The sequence below is a fragment of the Oreochromis aureus genome, linkage group 9, assembly GCF_013358895.1.
Source record: "Oreochromis aureus strain Israel breed Guangdong linkage group 9, ZZ_aureus, whole genome shotgun sequence".
NCBI lineage: Eukaryota > Metazoa > Chordata > Actinopteri > Cichliformes > Cichlidae > Oreochromis > Oreochromis aureus.
The window spans coordinates 18530990-18558445 of NC_052950.1; the positions used below are offsets into that span (position 1 = coordinate 18530990).

The following is a 27456-nucleotide window of genomic DNA, read 5'->3' on the forward strand; positions in this document are numbered from 1 at the left end:
ATAATTCATCTTAGGTATAAAAACAAGAAGTGGGTAATAGCTGCATGTGTGTTTGTGTGTCTGCATAATATACATACTTGTATCCCAGAAGGAATTAATACTAGATGGGTAGAGAGGTTTTAAAGACTAGAAATGTAAACATGTGAGTCCTGTCTTGAAATAAAAATCTATAATTCCCTATATTCCTATCTATTCCAAACAACTGTAGTAAGTAACAAAGTTTCATATTTGTCTTTCACTTTGACTCTTAATTTATTAACCATGAACAAGAGGTCAGAGGTCAAATGTGGCATGATACCTTTAATCTTTATATGACACTTTCTGTATGTAGACCAGAGATGGGCGATAATGCATAATTTGATTACTTTTTTCAAGTAACGAGTAAAGTAAGGGATTACTATTGCAAAAAAGGTAATTAGATTACTGTTACTTTCCTGTAAGCATGCTGCGGTACTGCGTTACTAATTTGATGTGATTTCGTTTGCGCGAGTGTCTCATGACAATGACGTAAGCGAGTGCGGCATTCGTGGCAACAGCTGTGTGCAGATCAAAAATAGATAATATAACGAGTGCGGGAGAGAGTATGACCGTGCAGCGTTTAAAGCTTGGAAGTACTGACCTTATTTTGAGTTTGATTCCGTAAAAGTGACAAAACATTAGCGTCTGATGTTCACTGCGTGGGAAGAAAACGCTTTTTACAGCGATAAAACCCTAAACTTCAAAGCAAGCACCGAGTGCGCTGCCATGGGAATGCGAAATTCACAGAGAAACTCCAAGATTCTTCCACTGACATGCGGCACAACTGCACCAGGGCAAACCTCCGCCTGCCCCACTCCTGCTAAGCAGGGGAAATAGAAACAACAGGACCGCTGAGTCTTTGATTTGATTTATTTTCTGCTGTGTTTTACATGCATTTATTTGAAAGAGTGAGTGTAAACACAAAAACTATTTTATGTGCTGGAATGTGCAGAAAATAGGTTCAAATGTTAAACAAATTTCAGTAAAGTAACAGGATTACTTTTGGGGGGATAATCAGTAATTAGTTACTGATTACTTTTTTCAAGTAACTTGACCAACACTGATTGTGATTGCTTTGGTTGCAATCAGATTGCCATGGTCACCTGCAGTTTGCATGTAGGATGCCAACTACTCACCAAGTGGTGGAAAAAGTTTGGTTTGGTTTGGCTTTCATCTTTACTTTTGCGCTCTCCTGTGTCTCATTGTCTAATCAGTGCATTTGTAATCCTGCCCTTCCCTCTGCTTTGCCTCACAAACAGCATGCACGCCTGACTTGACTGCAGGATAAAATAAATGAGGGCATTATAAAATGAAAAGGAGCAGAGAGAAGAATACATTTAAAGTCCCCCTATCAAACAAAGATTTATCAGTAAAACCTGGCTTTTGGCAGCGTTTGGGAAAACAATTCATCCCAAATTAAATCAAAGTATTAAAAATCAGATTCTTATCCTAGTAAAAGGGAGAAAGGATGGACTATAGCAGAGGAGCTGAAAAAAGCTGAGATTTATGTAGAACGAGAACAACACTGGAGTTTTATATCAGGAGGTGTGAAAAAGTGATATAGGTTTGAAAGATGTGAAGAAAGGATAGAAAAGATTGAGAGAACGCAAAGAAGTCATCAGAGGGCAGTACGGCAGGAAGAGGTATGGACAGAGAGCTTCCTGTAGTCACATCTGAGAGGGTGCAATAACCAGAAAAGTGAAAAGGTGAGAAAATAATGGGCTAAAAAGAGCTGCAAAGATATGAGAGAGAAATGCTGTAAGCATGTCTCCAGGCTCTGAATTGAAGGATTTTAGCACACAATGTTATGTGTTTTCAAACTCACAAAATCATATTTTACGTTCTTGTAGCAATAACCATGTGAGACTGAAGTTTAAATACTTTTCTTCCCACATCCTGTGTGTAAGAGTCAATTATAGCATCATTTGGAGAGTTATATTTCATTTAGCATGTTATCCTTTTGAACGCATATCTGAAGGGGACCTAAAATAAAGCACAGTTCAGTCAGAGGGTCTCTTATTGATTGAAATCAACTTTTCCAGCTTTTAGGAGATAACTGAAAGTACACATGAAAGGTGGTCAGTAGGTTGTCAGCATTATTTTATTAGCAAATTTGACCATTAATCAGTGTTTCTTTTATCTTGTTACTGACGCTTGTCTTTGTTAATTACATCAATGTGAATTTTGTGGTTTGTTTTGTTCGACAAAGTATCGAGTCAGGTGTTGTACTTGGTTTTTCATAGGACAGCACAGAGTTCTGTGAAAAGTTTCTTTCTCACATGAGCTAGAGCTAAAGCAAAATCGTCAGGCCCATAAATGTTTTAAAAAGTGAATAAATAATATTATACAATAGTCAGGATGAACTGTAGCACATAAACATTTGATGATAGACTTTAAATATTTGACTTTTATTTGACGTGTATTGTGTTTATCCTATAGACCAGAAACACTTCATCATTTGAATGACAAACTAAGCAAAAGACAAGAAAGAAGTACTGTGTCAGACTAAAAGAGTTGACTTTAGACTTAACTTGCTGTCGTCTGATCTTCAAGCTTACTGTATACCCATAAGGGTGGTATTTATGTTTTTAATTACATTTTGAAAAACAAAACAAAAACAAATACATTTCCTTAATGATATAAGCAGTAAATGACACTATAGACTCAGCTGATCTTACTTACTGGATATTGTATGTTTCTGTCATGAGTCATGCTCTGAGTGCGTGCACCGTGACGGCTCCACTCCATCAGTCATTAAGAGTGCAAGCCTGGGAATGCTGGGCACCCCGTGGCTGGAATAAGAGAGCTGCACACTGAAGTGGGAAATGGCAGATATAGGCTGGTGGTGAGGAAAGTCCAGGACTGCCAGTGTGTGTTCAGATACCTGTAAGTATATTGATTACTGCAGTGTGTGTTATTGATGGTAAGAGTTCTGGTGATGTTGATTATGAACGCGACTGCATCTTGGATTTCTTTAATCAGTGTTTTGCAGTTATCTTATAAATGTGAAAGCATTGTGACATGTACAGCATTTTGGATAAAGTCGCTGCTCTTTGGACGGCCTCAATGCTGCGTGTGTATAATGTAATTAGCACCATAGTGCTGCGTGCACCAGAATAGTTGCAGCTGTCAACCTTACGGTAAGTTGGTGGCAGAGCAGTGGGGAAGGCTAAAGTAACTGTGTGTGTGTGTGTGTGTGTGTAGATTATATAAATGAACATATAAATTATAGAAACTACATAATTTATTAACTTTTTAAAATTCCCCTGTCGCCCCTGCGGGCGGTCTATCCTTCAAGCTCGGGTCCTCCACCAGAGGCCTGGGATCTTGAGGGTCCTGCGCAGTATCTTAGCTGTTCCTAGGACTGTGCTCATCAGGACAGAGATCTCGGATGTTGTTCCAGGGATCTGCTGGAGCCACTCGCCTAGCTTGGGAGTCACTGCACCTAGTGCTCCGATTACCACTGCAACCAATGTTACCTTCACCCTCCACATCTTCTCGAGCTCTTCTCTGAGCCCTTGGTACTTCTCAAGTTTCTCGTGTTGTTTCTTCCTGATGTTGCTGTCGTTTGGTATCGCTACGTGTATCACTACGGCCTTCTTCTTCTGCTTCTCTACCCCCACCATGTCCGGTTGGTTAGCTACCACCATTTTGTCCGTCTGTATCTGGAAGTCTCACAGGACCTTAGCTCGTCATTCTCGACCACTGTACAACTTCCAGGCCATACTCAGCACAGATGTTCTTGTATATTATGCCGACCCCTTGGTTATGGTGTTTCCTGCCTGCTAGCATCTTGCACCCAACCGTTCCTGGAGTTTCTCAGGGGCATCTTTACACAGCCTGCACCTGGGGTCTTGCCTGGTGTGGTAGACCCCAGCCTCGATGGATCTTGTGCTCAGAGCGTTCCCCTGTGCTGCCATGATTAGTGCCTCTGTGCTGTCTTTCAGTCCAGCTTTGTCCAGATCCTGGTGGGATTTCTGGATGTCATCTGCCAGATTTGCAAGTTCTGCTGGTGATACATACCGTGCAGGGCCCTGTCCTTAAATGATGGTTCTTCTCCTTGATCCTCCTCTTTCTCTGTTTCTCTGGTTTCTGCTGCCAGAGTTATTCACTAAGCATGCAGTCATTAGTGGCCACCTTCCTGATGTACTCATAGATGTCTGTTGTCTCATCCTCCACAGTGGTTCTGACACTCACTAGTCCTTGGCCTCCTTCCTTTTGCTTTGCGTACACTCTCAGGGTGTATCCCAGCAGGGTATCTAATCCCTGGCATCTGATCACAGGTACTGATCATAGGGACAAGCTCTGCAAAAGCTGTTCCATCGATGCATCAATCAGCATAGCATCTGTGTCTTTTCCAGACTTTGATCCTACAATCCAGCTGGCAGAGTCTGCATTCATTGCTAAACATAACATTTCTCCTCACGTTCATGCTTAGTGGACATGTCGCTGATGTCAGTGCTAATGGGCCTGATGCATCGTCTGGGCAGAGCACCACTGGTAAAATCATCGTGCAAACTTTGACTGCAAATCTTTAGCAGACTGCGTACGGTTTCTAAATGCAGACAGTGTGCGGAAACGGTCTTCTTGTGGTGTCGTGTTCCTCTGGTGTCAAGTTTGAAGTTGCCGTATGGCACAGGCCCTATCCACATCAGTTAAATGTAGCATGCTTGGAGAATATGATCGCTGCAAGAGGGTCCATGCTCACAGGAGATACTAAGTGGGCACCAACCAGGCACTGGATTGTCAGTACCTGGGGTACCTGAAGCTCAAAACCAGAGTCAATAGCAGAATAAGCTATTTGGCTTTGGCAGAGAAGATCTGGCAAGTTTTTTATGGGCATAATCCACATACTCACCTCTGCTGCTCAACACAGGAATATATTTTCCTTACAAACATGGCACCATTTAAAGGAAAATGAACAGACTTTCCCATAGCATAAGATTTATTGCCAAGAAGAAGTGTGACAGCAAAGAAATGATTGCTCAAATATAAGTTTCCTTAGTTTTGTGTTAAGTTTATATGTTTGTAATAAGTAAAAAGTAAATATTGTACAATGGTGTGGAGGAGCTGGATGAGATTTTAAATACTTTAGTTTGACAACCATCTGCTCTAAACAGGTTTATATAGACTCAAGATTCCTTTTATCATTTTCTTGAAAACGTGTTTTTGGGGTGTTTTGCAAAACTGTAAGGTTCCTCAGTCACACACTTTTTTCCCTTCAGTTGAAAAAACTTGCAGATCTGGCATATTGATCTATCTAAGGTTTGACAGCTTATCTCTGGACAGTCAGCTTAAAGTAGAATTTGCAAAGTTCATGGTATTTATTTAAGATAATTTTTGACTGCCACAGCTGTGGCACATAAATTATTTTTATAAGACATTCATCACGACTACAGACTGACAGGACTACGCGAAACACCTTTTAGTTATCGTCCTTTTTAGTGGTCTGAAAAGTTCATATGAAAGCATAGGTTTATCTGTTTTAAAGACACAGATAATTTAAGACAGTTACACAAGTAGATATTTCAAGAAGACAGTGTAAGCAAACATTTAGGGGCTGTGGTTTCACATGTTGCTCCTCCTATCATGCGTTAGAGTCACCTTCCAGTAAGTTTCCAGGTCACTTACCCAGTATATGTACTGGGACTGGCACCAGTATGTTTGAGACACATAAAACCAGAAAACTGTCTCCTCTGTTTATTTCAGCAGACTTTCACAATGGATGCCATAAAATGTGGAGGATTCTCGAAGGTGAAAGACGCTGATGAGGAAATTCAGACAATCTGTGATGAGGTGAGCTTCTTCATAACATTCAGACAGACACATCAACTCTGTGCTCTGCATTTTACGTTGTTTTACTTTTATTTTGTCCATATACAGGTTAAGTGTCAAGTAGAGGAAAAAAGAAATGAAGCATATGCCGTGTTCAAAGCTGTTCAGTACAAGAGTCAAGTGGTGCAAGGAATCAACTATGACATCAAGGTAATTAAAAGTGTGACATCATACATGACAGTGATTATTAATGGAAGAAAATAAAGAAAGTGTTTATGGACTGAGTTACTTGTGAGATCCAGATGAGCTGTTGAACAGATTGAAGATCTTCAGTGTTCAACAAGTACAAGTTTCCTCTGATTTGACTGCAGGTTCATGTAGGAGGAGACAGCTACCTTCTTCTGCGGGTCTGGAAGAAGCTTCCATGTTATGGAGGGGAAGCCGTTCTTTCTTCTGTGCAATAAAACCACATAAGAAGATCCAATCATACCTTTCTAATCTGAAGCCAGTACACACCCGATTTCAGCTGGTTACTCCAAATTTGTGTGGAAGAAAACAAAATGTTTTAATACCATCAAATAATTAAAATGAAGTAATATTCCTTTAAAGGTTTGAGCCAAAAGCGGTGCATTTTAAAACTGCAGTTACTGTGAAATATGGTACAATGTCAAAAAAAAAGTTTTCAAAAAGAATATCAAAAGAAAGATTCAAAGAATTTCTTGGTTGTTGAGTTCTTGACAGTTGTGAGGTTGAATTTCTTGCAAGAAGTCACGGGCCAATTTGCAAAAATGTGTCGAGGGTGTTTAATTACAAAGTTCTAGGTGGAGATGGATTTTACATCAAAAACACTCATTATTCACACTTTATATATTTGGAATAAGTTATGAACAATCACCAACAAGATTTCTCATTAAAGACGCTGTTACGACCCAGCTCAAAAGCCGCGACATAAAGATGGAGACAAACACCACAATTTCAACGAGAAGAGGTTTTATTTTGAATTATATTACAAGTTAGTTAAAATAGCTGGTACCACACCTGACTCGCTGTGGTCAATTAGCAACAGCTGAACACTCTTGCACTGCCACTGCAAAGAGATTAGGGGCTGCAGAGGGGCGTAACAGATGCACAAATATGACAGAAAAGAAGCTGTACTGCCATAAAATAATCACAGCAGCATGTCTCTGTACTGGATCTCACTGAAAAGTTGGACATATCAGAGCGTATTTAGCTTTGGGCAGACTCACTGCCGTGTCAAGAATACAGTTAATTCAGTTCACTTTCTGTTGCTCTAGTTCACATCAACATTTTTATTTTGAACTATTTGCAAAGAGTCAAGGTGCTTGAAAACACTGCAGTGAAGACACGACTCACAGCAAATGGATGTTCCCCCAAAGGCTAGGTAAAAGGTACACACTGCCTTATACCAAAATAAAATAGTCACAAGCTAAAGAGACAAAGAAACAGCAAAGTGCAAAGAGAGCCTCCACTGATCCCGAGTCCCTATATGAAACATGTGAGCACCACTGTTGATTCTCGCAGCCAGAAGTTACATTCCTGAGTGTTGAAATGTGACAAGTGCAAATTGTTGCTCTTTGACCCACGACTCAGCTGCTTAGAGGCAGAATCTGTATTCATTGCTAAACATAACATCTCTCCACATGTCCATGTTCAGTGCACGTGTTACTGACATCAGTGCATATGGGAGGAATTGATTGTCTGGGCAGAGCACCATTGGCCAAATCGTCCTGCAAACTTTGACTGCAAATCTGTAGCAGACTGCTTACAGATTTCTAAATGCTGACAGGGTGCGGAAACTGCCTTCTTGTGGTGTCGTGTTCTTAGGACGCTCACTTCGCGGCTTGTCTCTGACATTAGCGGTTAAATAGAACTTGTTCTTCAGTCTGGACTTGGCATTAGGGCTCACTCCAAATAACGTTGCATGTTTTTTTTGTGGAACACCAGTTTGAAGTTGCCCTATGGCGTGGGAACTATCCACATCCTTTAAATGTAGCATGCTTGGAGCAGACCTCTGCTGCACCAGGTTCCATGCTCACAGGAGATGCTAATTAGGCACCAATCAGGCACTGGATTGTCAGCACCTGGGGTACCTGAAGTTCAAATATCGATCCAAATATCGATGGTATTGATACCAACTCTGGCATTGGTAACAGATCGAAAAACTGATTGCGGCCTACACCTTGTTACATGAATGTTGTTTGTGGCGCAAGATGACTTGATGTCATTCATGAGGGATCCATTTCACATATGTTTCACATATTATAGACCAACAAGTTATTTATAGCAGTTTAAATTTGAGCAAACAGTTTTTGGCAAATGCCGGAAATCAGCTTTTGACGGACGATCATTTTTTGGCACAACACCGGCAGACTCCACAGTTAGCTGTCATACGCTTAAATATTTGAGAGATTTATCAACACAAAACGTCTAAAAATGTGAATAAAAGTCATTATTTTCTTGTCTTAGTCTGTCTATGTGTGCATCTTTCTTCTTCTTCTTCTTCTTCTTTTTTACATGACGTTTGGCAAATACCTCCCCCCTAGTCCCTGAGCTGATGGTACGGTCCAAAATGCGGAGTCATATAACTTGTTTTGATTTTTTGATTTATTTTTTTACATAATCGTTTACAAACAGCATCCATCTCGCTCCCCCTGCGCTGGTCCAAAATGCGGAGTCTTGTGAATTGGCGTGTATTTATTAGCTTTTTGGTCGTTTTTTACCAACAAAATGTTGTCGAAGTGGAAATGTGCGGAGGGCTGACCAAGGTGAAGCAGGCTGATGAAGTTGTTCAGAAGATCTGCGATGCAGTGAGTAGAAAATAGAGATTTTACACTCAAAACTTTGTGCACACACAGGGCCTGTGTTTCATATAGATGTTGCTGTCTTTGTTATTCAGATGAAATCTCTCGCAGAGCAGAAAACTGGGAGAAACTTCGAGGTTTTCACTGCAAAGAGCTACAAAACGCAGCTCGTAGCTGGGACCAACTACTTCATTAAGGTAATGTTTGTAATGCAAGCAGTGAGCACAGTGGCAACACTACAAAGCTATGAGGTCTTGCATATAACAAAATATCATCAATAAGAGCATTGATTGTAGATAATCTGATCTCTCAAGTGAAAACTCCAGCCACGATCAGTGTTGTTTCCCCCCCCCACGTAACTACCTCTACACTCTGCGTTTATGTGGTCATTTATATGGAGATTCATACAAAACTTAAACTGTTTTAAGTTTTCTAGCATCACTGCTGATGCTTTCAATCATTGAAAACACCCAAATTTTGGTTAAGTGCATTTAAATCTTTTGGAAGAATCCACAAATGAAAATGCATGTGCGCGTCACACTCCTGGGGTTAACGGACAAAACGAGCAGTTCCTGTACTTGTAGATGTTGACTTGTAATACAAAACACCCCTAATGGGTTAAATAAAGAAGCATAAGCAGATATTTACTTGATAAACTGTCTCAGCCATGAACAGAGCTCAACAAATGTTGTGTTTGTGAACACTAGAACCATCGTGCACTCTATATATGAAGATGTGGATTCCCCATTTCCACATGTTAGCGTGTTGTTTGGCCCACAGTTGTGGCTTACATTACCACAGCTGTAATAAAATGAGCAGGAGTACTTCTATGTGCACATTAAGCATCTCCTTTAAGTTTCCTTGTACTTCCTTGCAGGTCTATGTGGGAGGAGGCGAATATGTTCACCTCCGTGTTTACAAGAAGCTCCCGGCTTATGGAGGAACGCTCGAGCTGACCAATCTGCAGCACCCCAAGAGTCAACATGACAGTATTGAGTACTTCTAATGGGAAAATGAACCAGCCAAAGAATCAGTGCCTATACCCTGTACTCTCATTGTAATCCATTAATAACCTGCCTCTTCATGAGGGGAAAGCTTTCCTTGTTTACATATAATAACATACTGCAGAAAATGGAAGACAAAGTGGATCATGTTTTATACAAAGTACTTAATTAAATGAATGAAGCAGATTTTTTTTTCGGTTGTGGTTTCTGAGTTGTGAAATGTCTGCAGCCCCGGGAGTGGACTGTATTTCATTTGTCACACTGAAAGAGGGCCAGAAAATTACATAATCAGTGAAGCCAAACACACGTCTCTTTCCTAATATGGGCAATGTCTTTAGTAAAACTCAGCTGTGAGCATGTCTCCAGGCTCTGAATTGAAGGATTTTAGCACACAATGTTATGTGTTTTCAAACTCACAAAATCATATTTTACGTTCTTGTAGCAATAACCATGTGAGACTGAAGTTTAAATACTTTTCTTCCCCACATCCTGTGTGTAAGAGTCAATTATAGCATCATTTGGAGAGTTATATTTCATTTAGGATGTTATCCTTTTTGAACGCATATCTGAAGAAGGGACCTAAAATAAAGCACAGTTCAGTCAGAGGGTCTCTTATTGATTGAAATCAACTTTTCCAGCTTTTAGGAGATAACTGAAAGTACACATGAAAGGTGGTCAGTAGGTTGTCAGCATTATTTTATTAGCAAATTTGACCATTAATCAGTGTTTCTTTTATCTTGTTACTGACGCTTGTCTTTGTTAATTACATCAATGTGAATTTTGTGGTTTGTTTTGTTCGACAAAGTATCGAGTCAGGTGTTGTACTTGGTTTTTCATAGGACAGCACAGAGTTCTGTGAAAAGTTTCTTTCTCACATGAGCTAGAGCTAAAGCAAAATCGTCAGGCCCATAAATGTTTTAAAAGTGAATAAATAATATTATACAATAGTCAGGATGAACTGTAGCACATAAACATTTGATGATAGACTTTAAATATTTGACTTTTATTTGACGTGTATTGTGTTTATCCTACAGACCAGAAACACTTCATCATTTGAATGACAAACTAAGGAAAGATAAGAAAGAAGTACTGTGTCAGACTAAAAGAGTTGACTTTAGACTTAACTTGCTGTCGTCTGATCTTCAAGCTTACTGTATACCCATAAGGGTGGTATTTATGTTTTTAATTACATTTTTGAAAAAATAAAAACAAAAACAAAAACAAATACATTTCCCTTAATGATATAAGCAGTAAATGACACTATAGACTCAGCTGATCTTTCTTACTGGATATTGTATGTTTCTGTCATGAGTCATGCTCTGAGTGCGTGCACCGTGACGGCTCCACTCCGTCAGTTATTAAGAGTGCAAGCCTGGGAATGCTGGGCACCCCGTGGCTGGAATAAGAGAGCTGCACACTGAAGTGGGAAATGGCAGATATAGGCTGGTGGTGAGGAAAGTCCAGGACTGCCAGTGTGTGTTCAGATACCTGTAAGTATATTGATTACTGCAGTGTGTGTTATGGATGGTAAGAGTTCTGGTGATGTTGATTATGAACACAACTGCATCTTGTATTTCTTTAATCAGTGTTTTGCGGTTATCTTATAAATGTGAAAGCATTGTGACATGTACAGCATTTTGGATAAAGTCGCTGCTCTTTGGACGGCCTCAATGCTGCGTGTGTATAATGTAATTAGCACCATAGTGCTGCGCGCACCAGAATAGTTGCAGCTGTCAACCTTACGGTAAGTTGATGGCAGAGCAGTGGGGAAGGCTAAAGTAACTGTGTGTGTGTGTGTGTGTAGATTATATAAATGAAAATATAAATCATATAAACTGTATAATTAATTAATTAATTAATGTATTATTTTAAAATTCCCCTCTCGCCCCTGTGGACTGTCTATCCTTCCAGCTCAGGTCCTCCACCAGAGGCCTGGGATCTTGAGGGTCCTGTGCAGTATCCTGCTGTTCAGGACAGAGATCTCAGATGTTGTTCCAGGATTTCCTGGAGCCACTCGCCTAGCTTGGGAGTCACTGCACCTAGTGCTCCGATTACCACTGGGACTACTGTTACCTTCACCCTCCACATCTTCTCGAGCTCTTCTCTAAGCCCTTGGTACTTCTCAAGCTTCTTGTGTTCCCACTTGTTACAGGATCTAATCTCGATATCTTTCTGCATAGGGACAAACTCTGCAAAAGCTGTCCTATCGATACATCAATCAGCATAGTGTCTGTGTCTTTTCCAGACTTTGATCCTACAATCCAGCTGCTAAAGGCAGAGTCTGCATTCGTTGCTAAACATAAAATTTCACCTCAGGCTCACGCTTAGTGCACATATCGCTGACGTCAGTGCTAATGGGCCTGATGGATTGTCTGGACAGAGCACCATTGGCAAAATCATCCTGCAAACTTTAACTGCAAATCTGTAGCAGACTGCTTACGGTTTCTAAATGCAGACAGTGAGCGGAAACGGTCTTCTTGTGGTGTCAAGTTTGAAGTTGCCGTATGGCACAGGCCCTATCCACATCAGTTAAATGTAGCATGCTTGGAGCATATGATCGCTGCACCAGGGTCCATGCTCACAGGAGATACGAAGTGGGCACCAATCAGGCACTGGATTGTCAGTACCTGGGGTACCTGAAGCTCAAAACCAGAGTCAATAGGAGAATAAGCTATTTGGCTTTGGCAGAGAAGATCTGGCAATATTTTATGGGGATGATCCACATACTCACCTCTGCTGCTCAACACAGGAATATATTTTCCTTACAAACATGGCACCATTTAAGGGAAAATGAACAGACTTTCCCATAGCATAAGATTTATTGCCAAGAAGAAGTGTGACAGCAAAGAAATGATTGCCCAAATATAAGTTTCTTTACTTTTTCTATGAAGTTTATATGTTTATAAAATTAAAGTAAATCATCTGCTCTAAACACGTTTAGACTCAAGATTCATTTTACAATTTTCTTGAAAACGTGTTTTTGGGGTGTTTTGCAAAACTGTAAGGTTCCTCAGTCACACACTTTTTTCACTTCAGTTAAAAAAAATCTTGCAGATCTGGCATATTGATCTATCTAAGGTTTGACAGCTTATCTCTGGACAGTCAGCTTAAAGTAGAATTTCCAAAGTTCATGGTATTTATTTAAGATAATTTTTGACAGCCACAGCTGTGGCACATAAATTATTTTTATAAGACATTCATCACGACTACAGACTGACAGAACTACGCGAAACACCTTTTAGTTATCGTCCTTTTTAGTGGTCTGAAAAGTTCATATGAAAGCATAGGTTTATCTGTTTTAAAGACTCAGATAATTTAAGACAATTACACAAGTAGATATTTCAAGAAGACAGTGTAAGCAAACATTTAGGGGCTGTGGTTTCACATGTTGCTCCTCCTATCATGCGTTAGAGTCACCTTCCAGTAAGTTTCCAGGTCACTTACCCAGTATATGTACTGGGACTGGCACCAGTATGTTTGAGACACAAAACCAGAACACTGTCTCCTCTGTTTATTTCAGCAGACTTTCACAATGGATGCCATAACAGGTGGAGGATTCTCGAAGGTGAAAGACGCTGATGAGGAAATTCAGACAATCTGTGATGAGGTGAGCTTCTTCATAACATTCAGACAGACAGACACATCAACTCTGTGCTCTGCATTTTACGTTATGTTTTACTTTTATTTTGTCCATATACAGGTTAAGTGTCAAGTAGAGGAAAAAAGAAATGAAGCATATGCCGTGTTCAAAGCTGTTCAGTACAAGAGTCAAGTGGTGCAAGGAATCAACTATGACATCAAGGTAATTAAAACTGTGACATCATACATGACAGTGATTATTAATGGAAGAAAATAAAGAAAGTGTTTATGGACTGAGTTACTTGTGAGATCCAGATGAGCTGTTGAACAGATTGAAGATCTTCAGTGTTCAACAAGTACAAGTTTCCTCTGGTTTGACTGCAGGTTCATGTAGGAGGAGACAGCTACCTTCATCTGCAGGTCTGGAAGAAGCTTCCATGTTATGGAGGAGAAGCCGTAGTTACTGGTGTGGAAGACCATCATGACAAAGATCCCATCCAACCTTTTTAATGAATCACACTTTGTATTTCAGCTGCTCTCTGCCTCCAAGCTGCTGCCTCATGACATGTGCTGTTTTATTATCCTGAAAGAAAAAACTGCAATAATGCTCCTTCAGAAGTTAAAGTTATAATCAATATATTAAAAATCTTTATTTCTACACATATATAACTGACTGGAGTTCATCATTTGAAACATTAAAAGTTGAATTCTGTAAAAAACTAAATGATTGTGATCGTTGATTTCTTGCTAGTTATTAACTTTTACCATTGCATTTACCATCATTGCAGCTACTGATGATTTTTTGGATTTTCATATTTGCTTCATCTATAATAACTCCAGGCCTCGAGGGCCGGTGTCCTGCAACTTTTAAATATCAGCCTGGGTCAACACACCTGAATCAAATGATTAGTTTGATTCTGAAGCTGCTTATCTGTCGGTAGTGTTGGCCGCTGATGGTGCGCTCGATGGTGCCGTGTCGAGGAGCCTGGATGACGCTGAAGACGATGGACTCCGCCTGGAGGAAGGTGGTGTAATAGGAGGAAAATGCAGGAAAGGAAGGACGGCTCAATGATATCGCCTGCAATGTCTCCCTAGGATGAAGCTACATAAAGAAGCAGTGTTGGTTCTGCACAACCAACAAACCAGCAAAATAGTGAGAACTCAAATTCAGGAATCAGCTTCAAAATATCTATAGTGGCGAACCTTAACATCACTTTTGGGTGTTACTCTCTAAAATTCTACAATAAGGCAGTAGAAAATAAATCTTCAAGTTTTTACTGAGAATTACAGATTTATGGGATTAACAGTGTTGGATTATCCCTTAAACCGGCTGCTTAGTTTAGCCAGCTTAGGTAATCATCTCAAAATAAACATTCAGAGGTCCAGCTCTTTTCTAAACTGGTATCTGTACTGCTTTGGGATGATTCCAAACATGATGCCAATTAGTTCACAAATCATACCAAGCTTCAAAGATATGATCTGTTTATATTGTGCAGCTCATAAAGAGAATTTGATGCCTAAAGAAGGAAAAAGGCAAATAAGCTCATTTAAATTACTTCATACATATTATTAACTCTACAATATATGCAGCAGAGGATGGATAACATCCAACATTTGCTTTAGTTTCGCCTTAATTAAAGAAGTATGAGTGTGCACGCTGAAGAAATCAGTCCTTCAATGCTGTATTTTGACCTCAGTTACACATTTGAAAAGTTTTTTGTTTCGTTTTACTTTAAGACCTTCTGAAGTGCTCAAAGCGTCTCTGTTGTAGTTCCCGCCACAGAAGGTGACACCTGATTCTTGTCATGATGTCACGCATATACTGTAATTAAAGCTGTGAAAGATTTGCAGAAAACGTATGTAGCCAGTGTGTTACCTCTGTGTCCGCATCGGTGGCTTTCAGCTCAAACTCAGTGATGGTCTTCCTCACACCCTCCTGCACCCTCATGCCAGGGACCTGAAGAAGAGGCAGGGAGTCGTCCACAGGCTTGATAGTGATGTAGAAAGTCTGAGCAACCTGAAGACAAAGAACAATAATAAGATGATGAAACAACCTATGAGCGATACACATATGTGTAACCAAAACTACATCCTGCCATCAACTTCCTGCTTTTCACTGAGAACTTTCTCAACAATTCAGCAAATAGAAAAGTCTCATTGTGATGAAAAAGTTTAACCCCAAAGGGCTACACAACTTCACCAAGCACCACAGTGGCCACAAAGCTTCCCACATTGCAGTCAGCCAGGCGTGAAGGTCAAATGACCTTTTCACATGTTTACTCGAGTCCTTGTGATCCTCATTAGTTTGAATTAGCAAGGCAGATTTATGCATGAGGAGACCGGGACAGGAAGCTGCTACTTTCCCGCTGTTATAAAAGCTGTAGAGTTTGTTAGTTTTCACATTTCTTTCATATCTTTCAATTTAATGACATAGTTAAGGTTTTTTTTTTTTTTTTTTCATTTAATCTAAGCGTTTAAGTGATCAGAAAACTTTTCTTTCTTAATTCCTGTTAACAGCTTGTTTTCTGCACCATTTAAGGTTGTTCCCTGCACTTGAGATTAAAGGTCCCTCTTTGGACACACAAGGACTGTTGACTTATTTCTTGGCCAAAATGGGAACAAAGTTATTTTTAAAACCCAATTAGTCTTTAGGAAGAACAAATAATATTTCAGAGCTTCTGTTGTAGTCAGTAGATATCTGCATCTAGACCTCCTTCATGAATGAATTTTAAAACATGTTAAGCTACCAGGTATCGTAAAAATCTTCTGCCATTCACCTCATTTGTCCCGTCGGACACGGTGAAGGAGAACTGGTCGGTATGTTTCTCTTCTTCACTGGTGTGGACGTACTGGATGCTGCGTGATGCCAGGTCAGCCTGCGTGAAGGTGCTGATCCTAGTGCCTAAAGAGATGAATTCTTCTGCGTCTCTTTCCGTTATACATGTGATGTCTTATCCGTCATATTTTGTTGTGACATGTGTTTATAAGACACCATGGCATTTTCTGGCCACACACTGAGTTTGTTTCCTCAATTTGGCTCTTATCAAATTTACAAGGGGATAAAACTAAACTGAGACTAAAGTTAAACTGAAATAACAATGCTTCTCTTTACTCTGTGTTGCCTCTGAAGATTAAAACCCACTGGGAAACATAATCAGGTTTGTCTGCAACAATCCAGCATCACTCAGCGTGAAACTAAAGGTGACTGTCTTAAAAAGAAGAACCAGATTTTTTTTTTTTTTTTTTTGCTTTCCAGGAGTTCTGTTATCCTCGCTTATTGTGGATGTAAAGACCTGATACAGCCGTTTGCAAGACAACACATTTATGGTTATTCCTGACATACAAAGTGTGCAACAGACACATTACATAGTTATCTATGATGTGCATTAATGAGGAAAAGACTTAGACTTAGACTTAGAGCTTTTTATTGTCATTGTGCAGTTTCTTGCACAGCGAAATTGGGTAGCTTGACCACAAAGGTGCAAAAGTAAGAAGAAGAGAAACCAATATACAACAAGGGGGGAAAAATAAATAAATAAAATAAAATAAAAAGCAATGTATATGCATACATATATGTGAGTGAAACTATATACATGGTGTATGTGTAAGAAATATTGAAACAGAAACATTGTGGGTCTGTATACAAGGGCAGTTATATAATGTAATAAACAAATAAGGGTGGAGGGGCTATGGTCATTTAGGGTGGAGATGGTAGTTCTTCTGAATTTCCACTTTCATTGATTTCCAGCTGTGATATTTCATTTTCCAACATTTGCACATTGAAAAGTTTAACAAACCCATAATACTATCATATAAATTGCAATATTAAACAAAACAAGGAGTCAAACAGAAAAACAAACAAACTGATAGGTTCATAGCATAAACCTATTCGCTGGAACGTTGAAGACAATGTAATTACACAGCAAGCAAGACACAAGTAGGCAACGTTCTTTGTTTCCGTGCACGGAGAGAACCGGACAAGCGCCGTTCCTTCGCTTGACCCCAGTTGCTCTCGTCCACTCCCCGCACACTGCTCTTTTATTGAGGTTACATGAATATGCATAGGGTCATTAACATATGACATATACATACACACAAAGAGTACCTTGCCTGTGCGTTGTGTAAGTGTGTGTGTGTGTGTGTGTGTGTGTGTGTGTGTGTGTGTGTGTACCTGTGAAGACTCCCCAACGCTGGTGCCAGGAGTCTAACGGTCCATCTAAACAAAAGGCTCTTATACTTAACCAGATACAGAGTAGGTGTCCTCCTATACCATAAATCAGTAAGAGCAGATATAACCTCTCTCCTGACCTTAAGTTGTGTGTGCATGCCAGAACACTCTGGAATGCATACAAAGTTTGCAGACTATTAAGGATCAAACCTCTATCAATTTACAACTAAGCATATATAAGTAGATATTTCTAAGCATAAATGACAATCAACAATATAAATCTAACACAAACCAAAAATGGTTGTAAATCCTGATTTGTATCAGCTACCAGTTAACCTATATTAGTTCCTTTGAGATTAATCAAAGTTTCCTTTAGTTGTTGTTCTAACTGTCTGATCAATACAATCGATAGAACTCCACTCAGTTCTATCGATTTAATTTAACCTCATTCAGTCCACCCAATGCTTTCACTCACTGTATGCGCAAACTGGTTATGATACCCAGTAACACTTCAACGAGTTACCAATACAACTCAAACAAAATGAATTTGTCTTGAAAGATGCTATATAAATAAAACTGTACTTTTACTTACTTTCTTTACTCACTTTTTTCTTTCTTTCTTTTTTTTTTTTTTTTTTTTACAAAAGTAACAGGGATTGAAACTTTATTGGTAATTTTCCAAGCAAAAATTTATCCTCATTCAAAAGTCATGTAAGAACCTCACTGGCTTACGGAATGTTGATGTTATTTAAAAAAATTCATACAAAAATATGACCTCATTCAAAAATGTCATGTGACAACCTCATGGCTTATGGAATTCTGATGTCACCGGCTTCTAAAGCTTTGATCCTTTGAAGCTTTGATCCTCAAAATCCTTAAATAGGGGTGAGGATGTACAACTTTTAGTCCGTTATTTGCAGCACTTATGTCAGCAGCGTTCAAACATTCACCAGTAAAGCATTTTGAAACCTTTGGATCCTTTTCGTAGTCACGGTAAACAGACTCCAACATGTCTCAGAAAAAGCAAGAAAGACAAGAAGCTGACCCCAGCTCTATTCCATGGTATGAGCCCCTAGACCCTTATATGAGCTCTCTACCTTGGGATGAACAGGTAGAATTAGAGGAACAGCGATTGGAAGAAATGCAGAATGAAAATCTCATGAACAGAGAGAAGATTAAGATCCTGACGGAAGAAAATGAGAGAAAGAGCGCTGAATTAGAAAAATTATCCTACCAGCTTCAAGAAAAAGAAGGTATTGAGGAGAAACAATGGGCTCTCCGAGATAAGAAGAATCAGGTGCTCCAAGAAAAGCTGGATGAAGCTCTGGAAAAAATTAAAGATCTGCTCCAAAAGGAGAAAAAAGAGAGCATTAAAGGGGATAAAATGCTCAAGAAGAATCAGGAGCTCCAAGAAGAGCTTGATGAAGCTCTGGAGAAACTTAAAGAAATCCACCAAGAAGAGAAACAACAGGCCGAGCAGAGAGACATGCAGCGCAAACTCCAAGCCATGGAGGAAAAATACAAAGCGCTGCAGGTAAAGCATGACAAAACTCTGCACAAAAATCAACAGTTGCTTCAAGACAAGAAGCAAATGGAAATGAAACAGAAGGAAATGGACTCCAAGCATGACGAGATGGAGGAAAAACACAGACTGCTCCAAATCAAGCTTGAGAAAACAGTGCACAGAAATAAAGAGTTCATTGAAGAGAGAGAGCAACAAGAAATCCTCGAGAAAGAAACGGACTCCAAGCTTGAAGTCTTGGAAGAAAAACTGAAAATGCTCCAAATAACTCTTGAGGAAACACTGCTCAAAAATACAGAGATGCTTCACGAGAATGACCAACAAAAATACAAAAGGAAGAAATGGATTGCAAGCTGAGGAACATCGAGAAACAAAATAGAGGCTTGCAAGTAATGCTTGATGAAACTCTGGAAAGGAATAAAGAGTTCCTTCACGAGAAAGACCAACGGAAAATACATCAGCAAGAAATGGATTGCAAGCTGAGGCACATCGAGAAACAAAATAGAGGCTTGCAAGTAATGCTTGATGAAGCTCTGGAAAGGAATAAAGAGTTCCTTCACGAGAAAGACCAACGGAAAATACATCAGCAAGAAATGGATTGCAAGCTGAGGCACATCGAGAAACAAAATAGAGGCTTGCAAGTAATGCTTGATGAAGCTCTGGAAAGAAATAAAGAGTTGCTTCACGACAAAGACCAACAGAAAATACATCAGGAAGAAATGGAGTGCAAGCTGAGGAACATCGAGAAACAAAATGAAGGCTTGCAAGTTATGCTTGATGAAACTCTGGAGAGAAATAAAGAGATTCTCCAAGACAAGAAACAAGAGCCCGTAGAGCAGAGAGACCTGCAGAGCAAACTCCAAGCCATGGAGGAAAAATGCAAAGCTCTGCAGGTGAAACATGATAAAACTCTGCACAAAAATCGACAGTTGCTTCAAGACAAGAAGCAAATGGAAATGAAGCAGAAGGAAATGGACTCCAAGCTTGATGAGATGGAGGAAAAACACAGACTGCTCCAAATCAAGCTCGATAAAAAAGTGCACAGAAATAAGGAGTTCATTCAAGAGAGAGAGCAACAAGAAATGCTCGAGAAAGAAACGGACTCCAAGTTTGCAGTCTTGGAGGAAAAATGCAAAATGCTCCAAATAACTCTTGAGGAAACACTCCTCAAAAATAAAGAGCTGCTTCAAGAAAAAGACCAACAGAAAATACATCAGGAAGAAGAAAATGTTTTTCTCCTGAAGAAAAATCTAACACTCCAAGAATTGTATAACGAAACGAGGTACAAAACATCTGTACTGGAAGGAGAAAAGAAAAAAATGGAAAAACAATGCTCAGCGATGCAGAGTAGCATCAATGAAATGCTGAGAAAAAATACCGAACTTGAAGAACTTTCTAAGACCTTGAAGTACAAAAACACTGAAATCCAGGCGCAAAAGCAAGAACAACAGAAAACACATAAAGACCTGCAGTGTAGACTTCAAGAAATCCAGAAGAGAAACCAGCAGCTGGAAGACATGCACACAGATGTGCACAAGGCAAAAGCGAATAGAGAGGCAACAGTTAAAGAACTGCAAGACAAGCTTAAAGAAAAACAAGAACAATTAGAAGACATGGTGAAAAGATGCAGCAAACTTGAGAAAGAAAACACAGAAACAATGGATGAGCTGAAAACCCTCATCCTTGAGAAAAAAAGTGCTCGTGGAACATTATCTGAAAAGAAGAAAAACGTTTCCACTGGTTCTGGAGGAGGGACACTGCTGCTTCTCACCTGTAACCATGTCTTCCTCCGCCTCTATTCCAACTTAACCTTCCCCTTCCCCTTCCCCTCCCTCCTTTTTCTTTTTTCACCCTCACCCCCCGACCAGTCCCGGCAGTTGACTGCCCCCTCCTGAGCCTGGTTCTGCCATAGGTTTCTCCTTTAAGTGTCTTTCACTTTAAAAGGAGTTTTTCCTATCCACTGTCGCCTGGTGCTTGCTCAGAGGGATTGTTGGGGTTTCTCTTCTCTCTCTTTCCTTCTTTCTGTCCCCCTTTCCCCTTCCCTTCCCCTCCCTCCTTTTTTTTTTTCACCCTCACCCCCGACCAGTCCCGGCAGTTGACTGCCCCTCCTGAGCCTGGTTCTGCCATAGGTTTCTCCTTTAAGTGTCTTTCACTTTAAAGGAGTTTTCCTATCCACTGTCGCCTGGTGCTTGCTCAGAGGGATTGTTGGGGTTTTTCTCTCTCTCTCTTTCCTTCTTTTTTATTCCTCTTTTACCTCTTTTCCCCCTTCTACCTTTTTTAACCCAATAAACACAATTGGCCACATTTTACATGTGTTTGAAAAATGTCTTCATTCAACAATAATTCATCTTAGGTATAAAAACAAGAAATGGGTAATAGCTGCATGTGTGTATGTGTGTGTGCATAATATACATACTTAACTTGTATCCCAGAAGGAATTAATACTAGATGGGTAGAGAGGTTTTAAAGACTAGAAATGAAAACATGTGAGTCCTATAATCTAAGCTGGTTTCACCAATAGGTGATGTTACATTTTAAATTAGGCACTTCATTACAGGACTGTCATTGTACCGAGGAACATTAAATAACATGAAAATGGATTTCTCGTGCAGGTGACCTCGCTGAAGGTATTAACTTGTTGAATAATTTAGCTCTGCAATAGCAAAGTTATTTCTCACCTCAGAAGGAGGGAATTTCACAAAGTCAAACTAACTAAACATTACACAAGGAAGGCAATAACTCATTCAACATATCAACAAGGCATCAAGGAAATAAAGACATCTCAGTATCAGCTCTCTTCATGTCATCTACTGACAGTGTTGGGAAGGTTACTTTTAAAATATATTCCACTACAGATTACAGAATACATGCCCTAAAATGTACTTTGGATTACTTAATATATTATCATGCTTTTTACAACTAAAACTATTCCATCGCGTACATGAAACAGGTCCATGACTCCGAACCGTAGTAAAGGGACCTCTGGCTAATACGTCGGGTTCCGTGTCGGGCTCGTAGCCAAAAACTTGCTTTACTTTGTTGTCTGGGTCAGCTTTGCTAGCGAGAGACAGAGAGGCGTTGAAAGTGTGCTCCAACGGAACTTATTGTTTCAGAGGAAAACACGAACACGAGTTGAAAGTCGAGTCTTAATAGCTTACTTACAACTGGGCTCGTCAGGCACTCTTTTGGCTGCATTCTCCTGCAGCATGGACTACACTGCCCATGAGGCTATATTCTTTAGGGCTATGCATGTAACACTCTGCCTATTGCCTTCATATTAAATCAATTTATTGAATAATAATTTAAAGAAATATTTCTTCACATCATTAGAGGTGACATGGGCCGTGAGACTGAGACACAGGTATTAGAGCCTCTTAATGCGTGTTTTGTTTGGGTTTCCACCGTCGTGGAATTACCAAAAATAGAGAGGGCATAGCCTAACATATAAATCAGGAAAAGAGACGCCGTGTAATCCATTTATTTCAACAAAGTAACTGTATTCTGAATACCATTTTTTTAAACGGTAACTGTAACAGAATACAGTTACTCATATTTTGTATTTTATATACGTAACAGTGGTACATGTATTCCGTTACTCCCCAACACTGTCTACTGACAGCAAAATGAGCACAATTCTATGGTCTTCTTGGCTTTTGGCATCTATTCCTCAGCTAAAGGTTTATACATCATCATAATCAGGACAGCCAGGCTGGGAGACAGATCCAATATTCTCAGTCAGTGATGAAAATCAAGCTTTTTTAGTTCCATCATATTAAAGCAAATTACATTTTCATTTCCATTTGTCCTGACAGGAAATAGCAGAAAATGCCACATTTTGTTTAAACATGGGCTGAATGCTATGCAGGTTAATATCTGAGCTGATGTCGTGGTACAAAACACAACAAAAATCGTTTCTATTTTCACACGTGAAGTCAAAACTTTCTGGGAAGTTGAGTATATTGGATGTTTAATGATAGAAACAGACTTTTTAGACTTCTAGAGACTGACTGATGTTAGTTTAACTCAAATCTGAATCCGATGTGCTTATCTGTCTAGTTGTGGTCTGCACAGATGTCAGGTTTTAAAAATAATTAAAGGGCAATAGTGTGATGTTTTGTATTTATTTATTTCCTTTGTTTTTCCTTTAAGAAATTTGTATTGAAATAAAAACAAGAGGAAGGGCTTTTATTTTGTCCTGATGAAATCCACTTTACTATACTTGACATTATTCTTTCTTATTTATACAGATATGCAGATATACTACATGTGTAACATTCATTTCATTGTTTAAATGTTTAATAATAAAGTACATGAATAACTTGAGCTTATTATATATTATAGTAAAAGTATATTTCCTATTAACTAGGCAGGTCATTCTCTTTCTCTTGACAACGCTGTCTTGAAATAAAAATATGTAATTCCCTATATTCCTATTTATTCCAAACAACGGTAGTAAGTAACAAAGTTTCAAATTTGTCTTTCACTTTGACTCTTAATTATTAACCATGAACAAGAGGTCAGAGGTCAAATGTGGCACGATACCTTAAATTTTTCTATGACACTTTCTGTATGTGGACCAGAGATGGGCAATAACGCATAATCCGATTACTTATTTCAAGTAACGCGTAAAGTAAGGGATTACTATTGCAAAAAAGGTAATTAGATTACTGTTGCTTTCCCGTAAGCACGCTGCGTTACTGCGTTACTAAACCGTGATTTCGTTTGCGCGAGTGTCTCATGACAATGAGGTAAACGAGTGCGGTGTTCGTGGCAACAGCTGTGTGCAGATCAAAAATGGATAATATAACGAGTGCGGGAGAGAGTATGACCGTGCAGCGTTTAAAGCGTGGAAGTACTGACCTTACTTTGAGTTTGATTCCGTAAAAAGTGACAAAACCATTAGCGTCTGCTGTACACTGCATGGGAAGAAAACTGAACCCCTAAACTTCCAAGCAAGCACGAGTACGCTGCCATGGGAATGCGAAATTCACAGAGAAACTCCAAGATTCTTCCACTGACATGCGGCACAACTGCACCAGGGCAAACCTCCGCCTGCCCCACTCCTGTTAAGCAGGGGAAAATAGAGCAACAGGACCGCTGAGTCTTTGATTTGATTTATTTTCTGCTGTGTTTTACATTTGAAAGACTGAGTGTAAACACAAAAAACTATTTTATTTTATGTGCTGGAATGTGCAGAAAATAGGTTTAAATGTTGAACAAATTTCTTCCAGTCAGAGAATGTTGTATATAATTTAATTTTTGCTTGATGCATAATTTTATTAGATTAAAACTAATAAAACTAGTTTTAAAAAGAGACTTTTTCATTTGATTACATTTTATATGATGGACTATGCAGAAAAAGTAGAATTGGGCTGAAAGATCTATCGCTTTATCACCTATTCAGGTTGTAAATCATGTTTTTTAAAAGTAACTAAGTAACTAATTACTTTTGAAAATAAGTAATCAGTAAAGTAATGGGATTACTTTTGGGGGGAAATAATCAGTAATTAGTTACTGATTACTTTTTTCAAGTAACTTGACCAACACTGATTGTGATTGCTTTGGTTGCAATCAGATTGCCATGGTCACCTGCAGTTTGCATGTAGGATGCCAACTACTCACCAAGTGGTGGAAAAAGTTTGGTTTGGTTTAGTTTGGCTTTCATCTTTACTTTTGCGCTCTCCTGTGTCTCATGTTCTAATCAGCCCCTTGTGCATTTGTAATCCTGCCCTTCCCTCTGCTTTGCCTCACAGACAGCATGCACGCCTGACTTGACTGCAGGATAAAATAAATAAGGTCAGTGTAAAAACAAAAGGAGCAGAGAGAAGAAAAAATTTAAAGTCCCCCCATCAAGCAAAGATTTATCAGTAAAACCTGGCTTTTGGCAGCGTTTGGGAAAACAATTCATCCCAAATTAAATCAAAGTATTAAGAATCAGTTTCTTATCCTGGTAAAAGGGAGAAAGGATGGACTATAGCAGAGGAGCTGAAAAAGCTGAGATTTATATAGAACGAGAACGACACTGGAGTTTTATATCAGGAGGTGTGAAAAAGTGATATAGGTTTGAAAGATGTGAAGAAAGGATAGAAAAGATTGAGAGAACGCAAAGAAGTCATCAGAGGGCAGTACGGCAGGAAGAGATATGGACAGAGAGCTTCCCTGTAGTCCCATCTGAGAGGGTGCAATAACCAGAAAAGTGAAAAAGGTGAGAAAATAATGGGCTAAAAAAGAGCTGCAAAAGATATGAGAGAGAAATGCTGTAAGCATGTCTCCAGGCTCTGAATTGAAGGATTTTAGCACACAATGTTATGTGTTTTCAAACTCACAAAATCATATTTTACGTTCTTGTAGCAATAACCATGTGAGACTGAAGTTTAAATACTTTTCTTCCCCACATCCCGTGTGGAAGTGTCAATTATAGCATCATTTGGAGAGTTTTATCTTGTTACTGACGCTTCTCTTTCTTAATTACATCAATGTGAATTTTGTGGTTTGTTTTGTTCGACAAAGTATCGAGTCAGGTGTTGTACTTGGTTTTTCACAGGACAGCACAGAGTTCTGTGAAAAGTTTCTTTCTCACATGAGCTAGAGCTAAAGCAAAAACTTCAGGTTCATATATGTTTTAAAAAGTGAATAAATAATATTATAGAATAGTCAGGATGAACTGTAGCACATAAACATTTGATGATAGACTTTAAATATTTGACTTTTAGTTGATGTTTATTATGTTTACCATACAGATCAGAAACACTTTTTCATTTGAATGACAAACTAAGCAAAAGATAAGAAAGAAGTACTGTGTCAGACTAAAAGAGTTGTATTGTATGAGTGGTATTTATGTTTTTAATTACATAAAAACCCCCAGAAATAAATAAATCCCCACCAAAATATCACACAGTACTCTTTATTGCCCTTAATGATATAAGCAGTAAATGACACTATAAACTTAACTGATCTTTCTTACTGGATATTGTATGTTTCTGTCATGAGTCATGCTCTGAGTGCGTGCACCGTGACGGCTCCACTCCGTCAGTTATTAAGAGTGCAAGCCTGGGAATGCTGGGCACCCCATGGCTGGAATAAGAGAGCTGCACACTGAAGTGGGAAATGGCAGATATAGGCTGGTGGTGAGGAAAGTCCAGGACTGCCAGTGTGTGTTCAGATACCTGTAAGTATATTGATTACTGCAGTGTGTGTTATGGATGGTAAGAGTTCTGGTGATGTTGATTATGAACACAACTGCATCTTGTATTTCTTTAATCAGTGTTTTGCGGTTATCTTATAAATGTGAAAGCATTGTGACATGTACAGCATTTCGGATAAAGTCGCTGCTCTTTGGACGGCCTCAATGCTGCGTGTGTATAATGTAATTAGCACCATAGTGCTGTGCGCACCAGAATAGTTGCAGCTGTCAACCTTACGGTAAGTTGGGGAAGGGAAGGCTAAAGCAACTGTGTGTGTGTGTAGATTATATAAATGAAAATATAAATTATATAAACTGTATAATTAATTAATTAATTAATTAATTAATGTATTATTTTAAAATTCCCCTCTCGCCCCTGTGGACTGTCTATCCTTCCAGCTCAGGTCCTCCACCAGAGGCCTGGGATCTTGAGGGTCCTGTGCAGTATCCTGCTGTTCAGGACAGAGATCTCAGATGTTGTTCCAGGACTTCCTGGAGCGACTCGCCTAGCTTGGGAGTCACTGCACCTAGTGCTCCGATTACCACTGGGACCACTGTTACCTTCACCCGCCACATCTTCTTGAGCTCTTCTCCTAGAGCTGGTGGTACTCCTCAAGCTTCTCGTGTTGTTTCTTCCTGATGTTGCTGTCACTTGAGGAGAAGCTGTAGTTACTGGTGTGGAAGACCATCATGACAAAGATCCCATCCAACCTTTTTAATGAATCACACTTTGTATTTCAGCTGCTCTCTGCCTCCAAGCTGCTGCCTCATGACATGTGCTGTTTTATTATCCTGAAAGAAAAAACTGCAATAATGCTCCTTCAAAAGTTAAAGTTATAATTAATACATTTAAATGTTTATTTCTAGAAATATATCTTTGACTGGACTTTGGCATTTAAAGCATTAAAAGTTGGATTCTGTAACAAAAAACTAAATGATTGTGATTGTTGATTTCTTGCTAGTTATTAACTTCTGTTTTTACCATCATTGCAGCTACTGATGATTTTTTGATTTTCATATTTGCTTCATCTATAATAACTGTAAGGTTAACAGTACTCTTGTCTGAATTATCTCTGTGTGTATGTGTGTGTGAGGGAAGACTCTAACAGAGTCCCAAAAGTCCAACACATGTTATCCTGTTTTTAGAGACATAATTTGTGCAGCATATACAGAATCTAACCAGTAATTAAAGGATTATTCAGGCTACTAATCTCTCCAATTTATTGTGTTCTACAATGATGGACGTGGTCGTCCATACAGAAGATAATCATTATTAAGATGTCAGTCACAGCTGAATTTCTTTTTAATCTTGCATTAGTCCCACTTGTCCAGCAGATGTCCTCGTTATGTCTCCTGCACATCTTGATTGTTTGTACATCTCCACC

The 27456-nt window shown here is 39.2% G+C and overlaps 2 protein-coding genes across 8 annotated transcripts; both read left to right on the forward strand.

Annotated features, from left to right (window-relative positions):
• Positions 1 to 2730: 2730 nt before the first annotated feature.
• On the forward strand, positions 2731 to 26941 carry LOC120441867 (cystatin-B-like). 7 transcript variants are annotated; one of them, XM_039617337.1, is made up of 5 exons: positions 2731 to 2904; positions 5728 to 5814; positions 5902 to 6003; positions 6165 to 6228; positions 26729 to 26940. In XM_039617337.1, exons 2-5 carry the CDS (start codon positions 5740 to 5742, stop codon positions 26788 to 26790), a joined length of 303 nt encoding a protein of 100 aa, XP_039473271.1. In that variant the 5' UTR covers positions 2731 to 2904; positions 5728 to 5739; the 3' UTR covers positions 26791 to 26940. The 7 variants fall into 7 exon arrangements, with proteins under 7 accessions (XP_039473271.1, XP_039473274.1, XP_039473275.1 ...); XM_039617340.1 differs by having other exon boundaries at positions 5731 to 5814; XM_039617341.1 differs by lacking the exon at positions 2731 to 2904 and adding an exon at positions 5586 to 5628 and having other exon boundaries at positions 26729 to 26941.
• On the forward strand, positions 8373 to 9805 carry LOC116314444 (cystatin-B-like). Its single transcript, XM_039617335.1, has 3 exons — positions 8373 to 8621; positions 8711 to 8812; positions 9493 to 9805. The coding sequence occupies exons 1-3, from the start codon at positions 8481 to 8483 to the stop codon at positions 9619 to 9621; spliced, it is 372 nt and encodes a 123-aa protein (XP_039473269.1). The 5' UTR covers positions 8373 to 8480; the 3' UTR covers positions 9622 to 9805.
• Positions 26942 to 27456: the final 515 nt, after the last annotated feature.